Source organism: Pseudomyrmex gracilis, unplaced genomic scaffold, assembly GCF_002006095.1.
Source record: "Pseudomyrmex gracilis isolate BER0280 unplaced genomic scaffold, ASM200609v1 scaffold_137, whole genome shotgun sequence".
Taxonomy (NCBI): Eukaryota; Metazoa; Arthropoda; class Insecta; order Hymenoptera; family Formicidae; genus Pseudomyrmex; species Pseudomyrmex gracilis.
Genome location: NW_018020721.1, coordinates 297,747 through 314,417, shown reverse-complemented (window position 1 = coordinate 314,417; position 16,671 = coordinate 297,747). Strand labels below are relative to the sequence as shown.

The 16,671-nt window shown below is 39.8% G+C and overlaps 2 protein-coding genes across 2 annotated transcripts; both read right to left on the bottom strand.

The window, feature by feature from the left end:
* Positions 1-4,342: 4,342 nt before the first annotated feature.
* Positions 4,343-7,724, bottom strand: LOC109856915 (membrane-associated progesterone receptor component 1). The gene is made up of 3 exons (XM_020432678.1): positions 7,046-7,724; positions 6,529-6,678; positions 4,343-6,273 (listed from the first exon to the last, which is right to left on the bottom strand). Exons 1-3 carry the CDS (start codon positions 7,371-7,373, stop codon positions 6,131-6,133), a joined length of 621 nt encoding a protein of 206 aa, XP_020288267.1. The 5' UTR covers positions 7,374-7,724; the 3' UTR covers positions 4,343-6,130.
* A 705-nt stretch (positions 7,725-8,429) lies between these two features.
* LOC109856912 (WD repeat-containing protein 19) lies at positions 8,430-16,129 on the bottom strand. The gene is made up of 20 exons (XM_020432673.1): positions 15,913-16,129; positions 15,341-15,720; positions 15,040-15,250; positions 14,835-14,947; positions 14,342-14,759; positions 14,030-14,260; positions 13,811-13,936; positions 13,436-13,733; positions 13,141-13,339; positions 12,959-13,056; positions 12,552-12,834; positions 12,240-12,468; positions 11,910-12,162; positions 11,533-11,843; positions 11,308-11,457; positions 11,129-11,225; positions 10,849-11,055; positions 10,461-10,747; positions 10,301-10,377; positions 8,430-10,222 (listed from the first exon to the last, which is right to left on the bottom strand). Exons 1-20 carry the CDS (start codon positions 15,925-15,927, stop codon positions 10,093-10,095), a joined length of 4,113 nt encoding a protein of 1,370 aa, XP_020288262.1. The 5' UTR covers positions 15,928-16,129; the 3' UTR covers positions 8,430-10,092.
* Between the last annotated feature and the right edge of the window lie 542 nt (positions 16,130-16,671).

Below are 16,671 nucleotides of genomic sequence, written 5' to 3'. Positions count from 1 at the left end.
AGGACTCGGCGACAATGGCCGTTGCCGCAGACCGCCGCGCCGATTGGCCGAGCGGGTCATGTGATTTGCGAGGCCTGCGCGCCTCCGCCAAGCGACCGGGACGCGTAGACACGCCGGCTATTCTCACGGCGACTCGGATATTATATTGCGCTCCTCGGATCGCTGCCGCGAGCGCCGTCCGCCGTAATCTCTGGCGTTCTCCACCAATCCACCTTTCTTACCGATTCACTGAGAGTTCGCGCGACTCGAGCATTCAACCAGATTTTCATTCAAATCACTGTTTCCTCTTCAAAATGCGGCGCAATTGCGAGTGTCCGCGACCGTCTCGCACGTTTTCTAACATTTTTCCCAGCTCGTTCACTATGTTTTTTTGTCCAACAAGGCGGAAGCACGTGCTGCTCCGAATCGAAAAACGAATCTGCCGAAAAATATACAAGATATCTATCTTCTCGTTTCTGTTTCCGACTTTTCACACATCGGACAATCGAACATCTTCTAATTTGTTGCATATTTGCACAAAAATTTATACGTTCGTTTTATGCGCCGCACGATTATGCAAATAGACGAATGTCCAAAATTACAAAATTGAAAAAGATCCCGTCTTCGGACGCGCGAAACAAGCATTGCACGTGCGATGCGACAAATGTCTACGCATGTTGCAAACAATTTCTTTACTTTTTTGTAAAATTACGGCATGGTTTTTGTTGACAATTTACTGCGATTGTAAAATGTAAGTTCGCGCGCGAAGAGAAAAAAAAACCATTTGATGCAAATCGTATATATACGCGCGTCGAATGAGATAAGATTGTTAATTCGCACGTTTCTTTCGTTATGTCACAATTTTCTCGCGTCGCACGCGGTTTCCCGCGGCAAGTGTATCGACGCGAAAGTAAACGCGAACAGATTGCGCGGCGGCGGCGGCGGCGGCACGCGCCATGTCGGTTTTTATCTCGAATCACTTTCGCTTGCAATACATCGCATCTTCTCTCTATGTGCGAACGACTACTGTTTTCCGTGAGCGTTTTTTCTCTCCCCTTCTTATATCTCTCTCTTTCTTCCTTTAAATAAAAATCGACGCGAGACAGAGAGAAACGTGATAGTCAAACAACAACGGCGAGACGGGAGCATTCTTCTATCTTTCCAAGTTCTTGTCGACTACGAAAGAAAACAATGAAGATGTCGCAAGATGGCCAAGGTGATCTCTCGATCGACGAATCGAGAAGAACCGAGCGCGCGCGCACAGAGAAGGGGAAGAGACGGAAACGAAGGGTAGGGGAAGAGAGGGAAACGTTAGGACGGACGGGAACGTTCGCCTCTGTTCGTGAAGTCGTCCAGCGCCTCGACGGGATCGCCGAGGTGCGAACGGCACGCGACGCACAACGCGTCACGCGTGAACTTGTTCGCCGCGGCGTCTCCCTCTGCGCAACATCGTCGTCGGTCGTGTCCGCTGGCGGCGGGTCCGTCTGCCCCGCGAGAGAGGAGAGAAGAGAGAACGGAAAAGAAACGGGTGAACGCTCTACCATTGGCGCGGAGGGTGGAGGGGTCTCCTCCTCTTTGGAAATGGGACGGGAATCGGATGACGGCGTGGCAGCAGACGCCTGGCCGCCCGTCTCCGAGACTCTCGTGTCAGTATGACAGCGGCTCCTTTGTATACCAATATACTTTGCAGAGAAAGCCACGTACTCTGGACTACACATTGCGCGTTGCCCGCCCTTTCTCTCTCCGTCTCTCTCTCTCTCACACCCGCTCTTTCGCAAAGCGGAAAAAAATTTCTAGCGGAGACGCGATATGATGATCCCGTTTTTTTCCCGTGCCGTTTTCCCTTGCCGACCGCGACGTTTCGTGTCCCGCCGCGAGAAGACGTGAGTTTGTCCTCGCGACGCGACGTTTCCTCGTTACGACGATCGAGATCGAACTCTCACGATCGGGAAAGCACAGAGATCGATGCTCGAACAACTATGCTCGGGGATTTGACACACTGCCGAGAATTGAATAATTCTCGCGTGTGTCGACATAAACGGAGGAGAGGATGATGTCGCGCGTGTTCGTTCGGCAGCGCGCGGGATTACGTAATTCTCTCGGCTGATGAAAAACTCGAAGTATTTTCGGGCGGAAGATGCGACGCGGCCGAAGCGGCGCGGTGTTTGTGTGTTAACATTCAACGCACCCGCTTGCCTCTTCGTGCACCGCGCGCGCGAATTCAGGAAAAGTGTAATCGATCGTTACCTCCGCGCTCTGCTCGGTCGCTTCGCCGCGGCCTACGATTTATGTCTAGTCTCGCGTGCACGACCGCGCGCGAGGTGCATCGACCCATCTTTCTTTCGGTTCGCCGCGATATTACATACTCGCGTGCGTAGGTATACGTACGCAAGTGAAGGACGTTTGCGCGTAACTATGTAGCAGATAGAGTACATATATATATATATATACATATATAAAATACGTTCGTCCTCTTCCTGCAGTCTTGCCTCGCGAGAACGTAATGATCTTTTTTATCGAAAAGATTATATAAAGGAAATCAGATGGGAGCTTTTCTCTCACCGCGAAGTAAATGCATGTATCGATACACCGCGCAGTTCCTCTCCTCCTCGTCGAGTTTTTCCAGGGAAAAAGAGATGAAAATCTCGGGGAGAAAAGTCCTTCGTATGCGTACAAGCATTTTAATATGTATCTGTGATCGATTGTACGTGTGATGGATCTCGCGATAAATAAATTTGACACGTCTATGGTTAACATAAAATTCGTTTTACATACGAAGGACATGTTTCTCGCGATCTCTGTCTTATCTCTTTTAGACATTGGGTCATTAAGTGTGAAACTTGACAAATATTTGTATAAAAAATATATGTATATATATATATATATGTATATTTGTCAAATTTCATACTTCATCACCCAATATAAATTTTACACACACACACGACACACTTATCGAATGGTGAGACGTTTCACCGATCGCACGAGAGATAATATAAGTTTTAAATGATACAATTTATGTCATTAAAAATCGAACGCGATGGATCCGAAAAGAATCTTTCCTTAATCTTTATAATATTTCACTTCCGTTCTGTTATTAAAGATAGGCGGCTGTGTCCGAGACAAAGCTGCAGATTGAAGCGTGAAATTGTTGATCCGTCTGATCGCGAGGAGACGAAAAAATTTTATAATCGCTTCAGATTTTTGAGCCGGGTGGTCGCACAAATCGAACGAAGTAAATCAGAAACGTTTATCTTCAAGTCGAAATTGCTTGCTGTCTCGGATCAATTCGTTGCGATGTGATTTACAGTCGGAATTTTGTTTCTTTGTAAAATAAAATTGACAACAGTATAGCTCGTGTCGCAAAACACGCATAGAAACAAATCGCATTCTCTCTTTTACACACACACACACACACACACGTTTCTTCAACCTTCAAAGAGAAGGATCGATTGCTCATTTTACGTATTCCACTTCGTGTATATTTCATTTTGTCATTAGCGAAAAGACCGCTTGTGAAAAATTTTTCGTAATCTCGCGATGTTCCTTCTTGATTTTTCATTTGAATAGACAGACACACTAAATTAAACAGCGAAAGAAAGAAATCGATTTTTTCCAAACGAAGTCGCTCTATTTTTATTCGATTAACGCTGCGGTCGCGGACATTTTAGCGCTTTAATTAATCAAATTGTAAACACAATTGTTATAATGGCCCGAGCAAACAAAATTGTCTCGACTGCGCGATCGCACTCGTTGGTTTGAAACAAATCTCGAAATAACACAATTTTCAATAAAATAAGAAAAACTTAAGCATCTCATTGAGTTGCGATAGATTGCAGTAAAAAAATACTGCAAAGTTTTAATGAGATCGCGGTCGTGGTTGAACGTAAACGTATCTCTCTCGAGAATCAACACACATCGTTCTCGCATTATGTCTTTTTCTACGTAAAATAAAATGCGTAAAAACTGTAAAAAAAAAAAAAAAAATGTATAGAATACCGATCTTGCTTCTTTATTTTCTATAGCCGTCGCTTTAATTAGAACGCCTCGCCTTGATCTGTCGGCTAAGAATCGATCATTCGCGATACGCACAATCATAACGCGTCGTCGTTTTCCCACACACACTCACAATGCGGGTTAGAGAAGCAAGGTCGATGAGGAAGCCTAGTGTTCGAATCTGTGTGCGATCCGAGTTGGTGTCGCGCGGAGACACAAGAGGACTGTGTGTATTCATTGTGTGAGAAAGAGAGATAAAATGGAGAACACAATTTACAATATGGAGAAACAAAACGTCACGCAATATTCTATTCGTGTTACGCGCATTACAATGGAATGTTGTTGCTTTTTTTTTCCTTCTCAACTGATATAAACAATAATAAATTTCTTTTATTTGCCACAATCAATGTTTCGTTAATCACGAGAAAAGTTATATATACACCATGCAACTAACAGATGCGACGTTTCATGTATAATAAATATATTATTTTGTTTTTCTTGCCTCACGCGCATTGTATACACGCACTAACAAGATGATAAAACACGCACTTCACTTTTGGTTACATACATTAACGGAGGAAGTGATTGAAATTATGCGGGGAAAAAAATGCATGCGAACTCTCTCGATTTGGAGATAATTTCATAAGAGAGATATATAACGTACAATTGATTTCATCTTTATTCGCATAAACTTACTTTCAATAATTTCGTAACTTACCAAAAATATAATCGAGACCAAAACCGCGTCTGTGTTTATCTTATTAGTGAGACTAAAGCCGTTACAATATATAATTACTTTTTAATCAATAAATTGTTTTGCAGTGTCAAGAAGCAACACCGCATGGAAGTACACAAATACATATACCTGCGGACTTTACACCCAACCGTTTTTTTTTTTTTTTTTTTTTTTTTTTTTTTTTTTTTTTTTTTTTTTTTTTAATATAGTTAAAATAACAAAAAAAAAGTTCCTCTCACTATGGCTAAACTCTATACAACAACAAAGGATTTATAAATTTATCATACTAATATGTAAAACAAATTATCGGAGACACACGAATGTCCCCGATATTTCTGTGGAATTGCAAATAAATCTTTCAAGTTTAATGCACAATTTGTGTTTCGTCTCAATGAGCGAACGAGAGAAAGTTCTTTTTGTGTTACAATATAATCGTCATTTCGCACTTTCTTTCGTAATTATTACATATGTTTCTCTCTTTTTCTCGAGGCAAACCTATTCTGTAACTTCTAACGCACGCGTTGCGAATTTTTGCACGTGGACAAAATGCGTCGTGAGATAATACGCGCGCAATACACGGTGACAATTAACACAAAACTGAAAGTTCGTTAAAAGAACCAACGTCGTTATACAAGTGACAGAATAAGGATGCGGGCATGATGATGTGTTAAAGATATAACACAACATACATGCGAGTCCATCAGCATATAACCGTCCAATTAACCAAGTGCTAATTGGATTACTCACAACTGTTCGTCTTTAAAATATTGCATATGTTTTGCGTAATAATAATCCCGTCCTTCCCGTTGATTCGACATTTTTTTTTTTTTTTTTTTACCTTAATCACGAAATTACGAACTTGTAAAATGCGATAAAAGCTTCATAGACTTAAAAACTAAACTCCAAATGCAATGTCAGAAACATTATTGTTTATGTCTTCAATTTACTCATCATTTAGGCACATACAAATGTGTGTACCATTACCTCACGCAGCGGGATAGAATCATTAATTCAACGAGAAACATCTACTATATATGGAATATGCTGCATTGCTGCTTGCCACTCTGATTGAACAGCTTAGCAAGTTTTCTGTAGAAAACTTTTGTACATATGTAAAAACGTTTAAAAGAGATATGCGAGCGTTATTTTCAAATACAGAGAGAATCGGAAGTTAAACGCTCAAAATCAAGTCTGACCGCCGAAGAGTGTTTTTATATAATTTTTGTATGTACTTTCAACTCGCGATTTTAAAAGACAGCATTTTGTTCCTCTTTCCAATTAGTGTTGTAAAGTGATAAAATATTCCGAACGTTCAGAAATATAGTACATTCATGAGCGACAATTGTAAAGATTTTGGTAACAACAGTGTGTGCGCATAAAGTGCTTCCAAAACGGTTCCGCCCTCAATTTACGGCCACGTGGTCAATCGCTCTTGGATCTCTCGGCAGTCTCACTATGATCCGTTTTTGCCTCGGTTTCCTGTTGGCTACCCTCATCTTCTTCATCTGAGTAATTTGTAGGTGCTTCACCAGGTTTCAGTAATTTACCAACGTAGTCGTACCTCTCTGTAAAACAAAACAAAGTACATGTACACATACACACATATATCAAGATATAAACATATAATATCCAACAAAACAAAAACTGAGAAGTTTGTCAACACATCACACTACATGTGTCCATACTCCAAAGATATTTGTTGGCCACATATATACACACAAACAACTCTGATTAGCTTGTGTGTAAATTTTTATTTTTTATGTGAATTCACGAGAGTGAGAAGAGAATATACATTTAAAACACACTGGATGTAAACTCACCGTTGAATTGTTCTTCCCACTCCTTGATGGAACTCATTTCTGTGGTATTCAAATCGCTCAAATCATCGTACTTGTCGGTCGCCGCGTCAACCGCAAATGTTGCGAGCGCCCTGCTAGCATCCTTACCGGCAAATGCCTCATATGGTCCACCTGTTGGAAAAAAGTTTGTGACTTTTGTTATTTTTACTTACCACAGAAATGATATCATCGGCTCTTTTAGATCGCCCGCTAAACAAACGTGTTCCGACAGAGAGAGAAAAAAAAAAGAGAGAATTTTATAATGTATTCCGTGCGTGTATTTCAAGTTTGTAAGTTTCTGTTTTTACCTCAGGCATAAGATAAGATATTGAACGCAGATAACGAGCGTGGCAATTAGATCGCGCTCAATTAGAAACGCATGATATATAAATTGTATTCAAACGTGTCAGAACGTTTTCTCAAAACGGAAGAAAAAACCAAAAGGAATCGACTTGCGTGTGGTTATGCCGATGTTCGATTTCTCTTTCGCTTAACTCACCTGGGCCGTAGAATTTGGCACCTCTGGTGACGTCGTACACGCTACCGTTAACGGCAACCAATATCCGTCCGTCCGGACCTTTGCCGTCGTACTTGGTCAGTTCTTCGATCTTGAAGTCGCGTCGCAATTTAGGCAACTTCTTCACTTCCACCACGGGTTCCGGGGTCCTTGCGCGGCTCTTCACGATCTTGTATACTAGGATGGCGATCACGCCCACCAGCGCGAGATTCAGCGGACTTCTGACGATCTCGGCGATGAAACTCGAGAGAAACTGCTGCGATTGTTGCTGTTCCTGAACGGTGACCGGCGTTCCGGTCTTCTCGGCCATCTTGGCGACCTCAGCGGACGATAAACCGCCGAGGAAGATGAAAGAGAGATTTTACACACGAGCGATCCGCGTTAAAGCGTGCCGCGTCGATCGAAACGGATACGTGTGGTCGGAGTAGTTTACAAAGTGTCGCTTTGCCGCCGCTCTTCCGTCTTCTCTATCCTCTGTCCTCTTTTTCCACGCGTCGACACGCGAACAAGTGCAAATAATAACGTAACGAATTTTTGGAACGGGCTGACACCTCAACGAGATTTATATCATCAGACGTCGACAACGTAATATCGGTGTGACGATGCGTCGCTCGCCGTCGTTCTTGACTGCAAAAATCACGCAGTCACGCCGCGTTCAATGGTGAGGGAACCCCACTAACGACAGACTCGGCGCCATCGCTGCTCCTCCATAACGTGCGCATCCGCGCACATATATTTCCAGTACCGTACATATATATACATATAATTCGTCAGCGTATGTGTGATAAAAATTTTGCATGCAGAGACGCGTGCGTATATATATATACGTACAAAAAAAAGTTGTGATAACAAATTTTCTCGACGGAAGTCACGTCCTTCGTTAATAATTGTTTAAAATTTATTCTCACAGGAGTTGTGCGCGTGTCCGTGTTGAATTTTTTTATTTAAAAAAATTGAACTGTATGAATTAACTGGTGTAATAAAAGTTACAATGTCAAAATTTAAAAAAAAAAAAAAAGAAAAACCAGCGAAAAAAGTTTTTTGCTGAAAGCAATACACACGGTATATTATATACATATATATATAGAACTCGGTGATCGTAGTTTGTTACTAAAAGTTGTTCAGACGATGTCATGGGATTTTGTTTAAATTAGATGAACTCTGACACGAGATAATCTCATTGTGCCATTCACGGGGGAAAAAAAATACTTTTGTTGGACCGAGCGAGATTATCATACGGACAAAACAAGAACAATTTCTAAGTCTAATTTTTGTTCTTACCAACACGTTTTGCTCCTGTGTAATAAAGTTTTTTTTTTTTTTTCGCGCGATTTTGTGATTATCTCACAAGTAGATCTCGTATATAGATATTATAGATATTGTGTGTTTATTGATAACAGCTGATAACGAGGAGTCTCATATTACATAAGTGAAAGGTGAAATATTTGGAGAATACTGTGTACTTGGACACACGCGGAATCGATCGTATATATGCAAAAACATTTTTTGCATACATGCAAAAGATTAAAGAAATAATATTAGTATGTAAAAGTATGTACGTGTATAGCGTCCGACGATTGTATTGTTCGATATTTTTATTCGAGTTCGAAAAAAAAAAACGGTATTTATAGTCGATGACTTAACGCGCACGCAAAGCCGCATTTTGTTTCTCTGTAAAGCGAGAAACAGTTATTTTGCAATAGAAAAAAGTAACAGCGCGCAACAGATTTACAGTTTGCTCGAGAATCATTATCTCTTCTCTGCGAAAGACAAGAATAGATTTTTGCGCGTAAAATTCGAAAGACAACGGGAAACATTGTGCAAACGTTGCGATAAACTTGTAAGAGAGTCTACACATCGCGGAATGCCGACTTAAACTTTATGAGAAAAAACAGCAGCATGACGTTACATCGCGCATCGATTCCTCAAAGTCATGCTGCGCAGTCACGTGTTCTATTCTATAATATACATACGTATCTAACAATAAGTTATGTATCATGTCGCGTCTACAAGTGTAAAAATTGTTGTACGAATGTTGTATGAGGTTGGGTTAGATCGGCCGTTTTATTGCACGTCGCGAGATCCGTGGTCTCGTGACTTCTGGGGCAAAGGCTGCGAACCTCGAAGATCTCGAGTTCGAATCCGTCTTTAGAAAATTGTTTTCCGGGTCTCAATCCCTTTCAGCCAATTACAATAACTGCGAATATGCCTTTCGATTTCACTCCACGTTCTATTTGCTGCAAAATAAAGCTCGGAACGTCTTTCTTCGTTAATTATTTAATTCAATTAAAAGTGTGAATCACGTAGATTCACATTGTAATTAATTAACTCAGTTTCGTGATGTTTTATTTTGTGATATATATTATATCTGCTCACAATTATATATTCAATATATACTAAATAATAAAAGTGTATAAAGTTTAATATTCTGTGTTTAATCTCTTCTCTTGATTAAAAAAAAGTAATTCTTATTATATATAATGAGAATATAAGAAGCAAACTGCTTGCGTAACGCAAACCTACGTGTTTATAAAACTGTTTTTGTTTTCAAGTGAGTAATAATCTAATCGCACTTAAATAACTTGTACTCATATGGACGGCACACTATATCGACACAATACTGTTTTTTGTTGTCAATTCATATTCTACTAACTGTTGTTTGCAAACAACATTATTTCGAGAGAGTAAACTCTCTCTCTACTTGCTTAAGGATAACACAAGCGAGGAAACATACGTCTGAAAGTCGTCCAACACTTGTTTTATTTTAACATAAAGTGGACGAATTTCGGATGTATGTTTCTCTCGCTTCTTGATGTCACATTCAAGAATTCCACAGCGACTAATTAGAAGCCATAAGGCACAACAATAACAAGGCACCTTTTCACTTATGCAGCACAAAAGTGCAAACGTCTATAGCTATTTGTATTCTTTGTGTGTGTGTGTGTGTTTGTATAAATTCTAATTACAATATTTTTCTTACCTCATTTGTCTATATATCACTAAGTGCACTTTTCTTACAAAAATCAACATTATGCCTTTATAATGTTGGTGTTTTCTTCCTGAAAATTGAGATACGGACGGATGTCAATGGTGGACGATACAGCTTCAGGAACAACTCGTTCCGAACACATTGGACAAGTCTCTTCAGATTCGGCGATTCTATCATATGACAATTTATATTTGTTTGATTTATATGTGTAATTTTTCAAAGAGATACGCTATTTATTGTATTTTTACCTTAAAAATTCACTTCTAATGGCGGGAAAATCGCATTGAGGACATACTGTAAAATCATCCTCAACAATGTGTCGTCCCTGTTGAATCAAACATACACATACAGAATGATATCAATAATGTTTTTGCGGATAGTTTTTACAGTTTTGGACTTGGTATTTACCGTTGCGATGCAGAATGGTATAGTATTTTTGCACTTATCACAGGTTACTTCAGTCTCGGGAAGTCTGCTCTTGCAATACGGACACGGTGTCAGAGGCTCGTCCTCGTTCTCGATGTCCTTTGCTTTCGGTGGTTTTCTCACGATCGCTTCGATCTTTTTGCTGTACTTCGCGTCTACTTGTCCGCGATACTCGGGACGCATCAGCATCGCGGCGAAATTGAAAGCCGCGTTTTTCAAGCCCGCTCTGTGGCATTCTATTACGGTCGACGTTAATATCGGTACAATATCTGAAATGCAAAATATCACGTTTCTTTTTTTGTATCACGTCAAGAAAATTACACAAATTTATTCTTGCGTCACTAAGAGAGATTGTTTACGATATACTAACGAGATGGAAATTTCGATATGTTGTTGGCCACTCTTATCAGCATTCGGGCGCCTCGTAGATGATCACTTCTCTTCACGTGTAATCTTACCAGAATGTAGGAATGCAAAAGTCTCAAATTGGTTTGCATCTCCAAAGGTATGGTGATCTTGTTTCTCTTCAATTCTTGATACATTCCAAACAAGACGTCGTGAGCATTTCTGTAATTTCCTGAGAAAATAAAACAAATTGCATTTTAGATGTTTTTGCTGTATTAAAAAAAAAAAAAAAAAAAAATACGTACCGTTAATTTGTTCCTCGTTCGCAATTATGATCGCCGTCTTAGCCGCTTCTTTATACTGCTTTCGAGCCATGTACAATCGAAACAGATACTTCGGATCCTGTGTACAAATAGAACAGATTAGAAACTTTTTGCATAAATTCTGTGAATCGCGAGTGTTTTTTTATGTACGAATATCTAACCTTTGGTAATCCATCGCTTCCTAATAAGAAATCAATTAATTGATTGGCCAATTTATCATCTTTAGAAGACGCGATGGTGTCTATGGCGTAAGAGATCGCTCGATCGTCGTCCGGCACCAGTTGCGCAGCTTTTAACAAATGTCGCAGAGCCTTAAAAAAAAAAAAAGCTCGGTAAGTTAACACCACACGACGGGAACGAAAAAGTTTAAATATGCGCAAACTAACTTTCTGATACTCTTTGGCGTGGAAGTAATACTTCCCTGCCAAGAGATTGTTTTTCTGAGACTCAAAATGCATCGCGAGGCTTCTGAAATCTTCTCTCCGCACGTTGGTGTCGTCGATCGTGTTCACCAAAATTTCTCCGTACAGTTCCATTTTGCCGTGTTGATTGGCCAGTTGAAAAGCTTCGTCGTGACAATTCGACAGAATCAGAAATTTGATAGCCGCGTTGTAATCGTTCATCTTTTGGAAATATTTAGCAACCATCTTCGCACCTTCTATGCTTTTGGTTTGTTGCACAACCTCAACACTACGAGCTGTGGAGAAATTAGCATTTTAAATATATATATTTCGTCAAAGTCTTGTATGTTTACTAAACTTACCGGGATTGTTTAAATATTCCAGATTAATTCTAATTATGTTGTCGTAGTCCTTGGCGGTTTCGTACGCTTTTGCAGCCTCCTCGTATTTACCCTCGGACTCTTTGGCTTTGGCGTATTGTATGTTAATTTTCGCCGACGATATCTGAGGCAACAGTTGGCCCACCTTGTGCCAATTCTTTAACTTTATATACGCTGAAGCAGCCTTGTCAAAATATTCCGCTTTTTCGTATAACTGCGCGGCTTCGCTAAATTGCTAAAACGCATAAGTGCGTTTAGATTGTGTGCAAACAAGATATAAATATTTTTGAGCCGAAAGATGAACATATGTACCTTCATCGATTCCAAGATCTCGGCACATTCCTTTCGTAACAATCTCGAACTCTCGTTGTCCATGGCTATTCCGACGCCTCTTCTGCTGTCCCCACATCTTATAGACATTCTCGCTATTCCCGCTAAACACTGACTGCGATGGTGAGGATTTTGCGCGGCCAAAGTCAACGAAGCGTCGACATCAACCAGACCGCGTTCGTAATTCGTTAAAGCTTTCGGGTAATTTCCGCTGCATATATAGTTTTAAAATAACATTGTCTTATTTGGTGTTTTTAAGTTTGCGCGATAAACAGCGAAACAATTTAATCTTACGTAAATTCCAACTGTTGAGCATATTCTCGGGCGATGAAGGGAATTTCGTCGGGTTTTAATTTCTGCGCCAAACTCAACGCTTGTTCCCACTGCATCAGGTCCCTTCTTAAATACAGGGCCTGCACCGGCTCGGATGATTGTAGAAAATATTTTTCCGCCTCGTTATAATTTCCCAGTAATATGCAAGCATGGCCGCATAACAACGCCAACTCGTCAATATTCTCCATGCTTTGTAACGTCCACACCATCGAAGCGTCTTCTATTTGTCGATACACGCGGACGGCTGCGCGCACGATACGCATATATAGATATATATTTTATAAATAATTAAATACCACTTTTTTATGATATTTGTTATTATACTTTGCGTTAAATAACTTTTGCGTTAATAATTTTTTTATATTTACCGTATTCGATATTTAAGTTCGCGATAGCACTTTGTCCTAGCTTCACCCACGCGTCTCTCTCGTTTAATTTCTCACAACTGTTCCACGCCTGATGAAATCTAAATCGCACAATCTCGTTTGTTTAAAACGCATCGTACAATTAATTTCCATCTAATTGTTTGCGAGTGAAATAAAATGCTCACCGTCTGCACAATATTTGATTGTCTAAAATCTCATTGACCTTCTTCGATTCCACAATGTTGCCCACGTCTTCGTGAGAGGCTAATGTTATTTGTATCAGTTTGCCACCCGTTGTGCTCAACGTTACCTCGCCGGAATACATCAGTAAAGGTATCGAGTCCAATGGCAATTTGGTTGTATTTACTTTTATCACTTTGGTACCTGTTTTTTTTTTTTTTTTTTATCGCACGATCGAATATGTAAGATTTTTTTTTTTCACGTGACCAAGCAACAATCACAGATCAGATATATACTTGCCTTCGATAAAATATTTTACAAGAATGTATGTTACAATCACGCTCTTGTTGTACACCACAAATATAGCGCGTTCGTATATGTTCTGATCCCAGAGAATACCGTCAATGTTATCAGGACAATCAGGCACCGCGATGGCTGTTTCGTTTATCGGATCGAACACGAACGCGTCCGATTTGTCGTCGATAAAACACAACTGCGTCCCGTTCGCGTCCAAGTACAACTGTTTTATCCCGTTGTTATGCGCGAATTCCGTACTTTCGTTAAAGGTTTCCAGATAAAAATAGACAATGTGACCCATCTAAACAATCAAGTTGGTTTGCAATGTTGTTTGCGTGTGTTCTATTCTTTTAACACGTACTTGTAATATTGACTTACGTCGTCACCGTAAACCAAGAAATCCGAGCACAGAGCGTGACATGTTATTCTACTCTGAGAAGAAGTCGTGTCTGGAAACATTTTTGTATCCTTCTCGTTGTTGCTTAATGTCTGATCAAATTTAATCTGTAAAGAATAGAATATTATCAAGCTCGAGAATCTCTCTCTCGGCGTTATTCTCTTATATTATTTGCAATTCATTAATTTACACAAACTTACCGAATGCAATTGTAGTTTTCCGTCAAACAGCGCCGACACGTACGTCTCGTTTAGACGCATGCTATCGATTGTAGCCAAATAATCTTTTTCAAAGTGAATGTTGTTGTAGTGGTTTACGGACAAGTCCCAAAATAACGCTCTGTTGTTCAGTCCTACTGCTAAATGCATTGGACCTACCGCTAGTATCGCCGGTTCTATTATGGTGTTAATTATCTGCGGACTTGGTTTGTCCTAAAAACAAATAAAATAAAATAAAACTAAGACTTAGCACGCGCGAAAAAATCCGATGCCAAATTGTTTTAAATAAAGTACCTTGTCCAGTGTGTAAAAATGTACGGCAACTTCCATCAGACTTGTCAGCAGGGCTATCCTGTTGCCACAGGCGCTGGTTAATTTAGGAATTTCTATCAAATAAATCAAAATGTTTCCAATGTAAGTGACAACCGCCAACATCGTTCCGTCTGTTGACCATTCAATGTTACTGATCCCATTCTCGCCGTTCACCGTGATCAACGTTTCCGTTTCTTCGAGATTCTGCAAACTGTGTACTTTTATCGTATTGTCACCGCAAGTGGCCATTTTTCCAACCACTTGACTCAGCGCGATATCCGTCAACGAATCTCTGTGATTTTTGATTTGAAACAATTCCTGACCGACTTCTTTGATGTGTGTCGATATCGCGATGAAGAAACCAGCCTCAAATCCTACCAGTATGTAACCATCGCCATACCTGTAAAGAAAATAAAAATATATGTGCGTTGCGCATGAGAAACAATTTTTTCTATAAGTTCTTCTGCAGACTTACCACTTGTAAGTTACAATCAGTCCGTAACGTTTCTGAAAAGCCAATTCAATGGGATTTTCTGGATCCAATATGTTGTATAAGAACAGAGTTGTTTTGCTGACAACAAGGGACACCTAAGTAACATATTCACACACGTAAAGATCACAAATTCACACCAACATTTGTTATCATTAATTTTATTTTCATAATAAAGTCGTATTCTTACTGTATTTTCACCGCCTATCCTATGATCCATTTTCATCTCACTGAATTGTATATCGGACGGATCACCCTGAAGACTTATTTCTCGGCGAGTGTCTCCCTCACTTGTGCTGATGGTTAAAACTTTATCCTCGCTTGCCAAAGCAAGAAGACCGTCTATCGACCACGCACCGCATAGAATACGCCTTCTGTGTTTCCCCAAAATTGGTATTCTCCTACAAATTTCACAATTACAAGATCAATTGATTTGATCACAGTTTCTTTAATATAAATTTTGTTCTTACATAAAGATAATAATACTGTACCTGGCATTTATGTGATCATAAAGCACCAAATTGCCCTTTTCTGTTCCTATTGCCAACACACAGCTCTTCTTTGCCCACATCATACAAGTCAGTCCATCTCTCACACCTGCATCTATCTGAGACTTCTTTCCTGTTGTTGCATCCCACAGTACGATTATTGAGGAATTCTGAGATATCACTGCCAGCAGATCTCCGTCAGAATCCCAACCAAAGCCATTACACAGTCCGGAAATTTGTATTCGTTCTTGAATATCTCCTTGTCTGTCAAAAATGGCAACTGTGGAATCACAACCTGTTGTGGCTAAGTGTGTACTATTTCCCGGACGCCAGGAAATGTATACACTACCGGCACTGTGGGGCTGGTCTAACCGATAAAGAACCTGTCATTGAACAAAAAATTGTGAACATTTTTGTCGCGCAATAACAGAAGAGACACAATTGATATCATAAATTTATCGATCGAAACGAACGAAAAAACATGTTCTCTGTGTTCAAACAATATTGACGATGACATTTTTATTAAACAATTTCGTGACAAAAACACAAACTGTCACAAATGACACATAACCTACCTTCTCCGACGACATCGTCACGCGGAGAATTCGCGGTTCGGACGAACAAATTTGTCAACCTTTACATTTAAACGACATGCCTGTATGGATGTACATACTTTACGATGTACATAGCTGAAATATTGATTTATCAAACCGTGTTATTCTCTTGTAATGACGTGCACCGCACATCGGCCATGTTGTTTACCGCGTCAATTTGCGGGATATCTCACGTCAAACGCCGGTAACTAGAGCATTATGGAAATCAACCAATCGTAGACGCTCTCGTAACTTATTTGAGAGGATACTGATTGGTCGATTTTGTCCCGACACACAAACACACACACACAAGTTCTGCGAGAAGCGCATGAAACACAGCTACATCGATAATGACGCAAACTCATTAATTAATAGATCAACTTTTAAAAATCGATATTATTGACGAAATATATAAATCTTTGAGAGAAAGACAAAGGGAAAGGTTATAGAAGATATACTATTTTTACTCAGCTCCATAGAAAGTTACAATAATATCAAAATATCAAACGTGAAGAACAGTAATGGGTGATACTCTGCTCCAAATACACACACACACACATTTCCCTTGTTATGTAAAATTATTATTGTAGCATGTGTGTAATGCACTTCTATCAGACTTCTAAAACGGAACATCACAGTTTATAAAAGAACTAAGTACCTAATACATCTCTCTTGCCGATTTCGTAACTCACATTCTTGTTTTTTTTTTTTTTTTCAATTTTTTTTCATTTTTTTTTCAAC

Coding starts and splice junctions, on each gene's coding strand:
- LOC109856915 (XM_020432678.1), bottom strand. CDS start 7,373: ATGGCCGAGAAGACCGGAACGCCGGTCACCGTTCAGGAACAGCAACAA. Junction 6,679..7,045: donor TGCCAAATTCTACGGCCCAG/GTGAGTTAAGCG, acceptor TTTTTCCAACAG/GTGGACCATATGAGGCATTT. Junction 6,274..6,528: donor GTGGGAAGAACAATTCAACG/GTGAGTTTACAT, acceptor TTTGTTTTACAG/AGAGGTACGACTACGTTGGT.
- LOC109856912 (XM_020432673.1), bottom strand. Junction 12,469..12,551: donor GCTCAACAGTTGGAATTTAC/GTAAGATTAAAT, acceptor CTATATATGCAG/CGGAAATTACCCGAAAGCTT. Junction 10,223..10,300: donor ATTAGAAGTGAATTTTTAAG/GTAAAAATACAA, acceptor GTCATATGATAG/AATCGCCGAATCTGAAGAGA.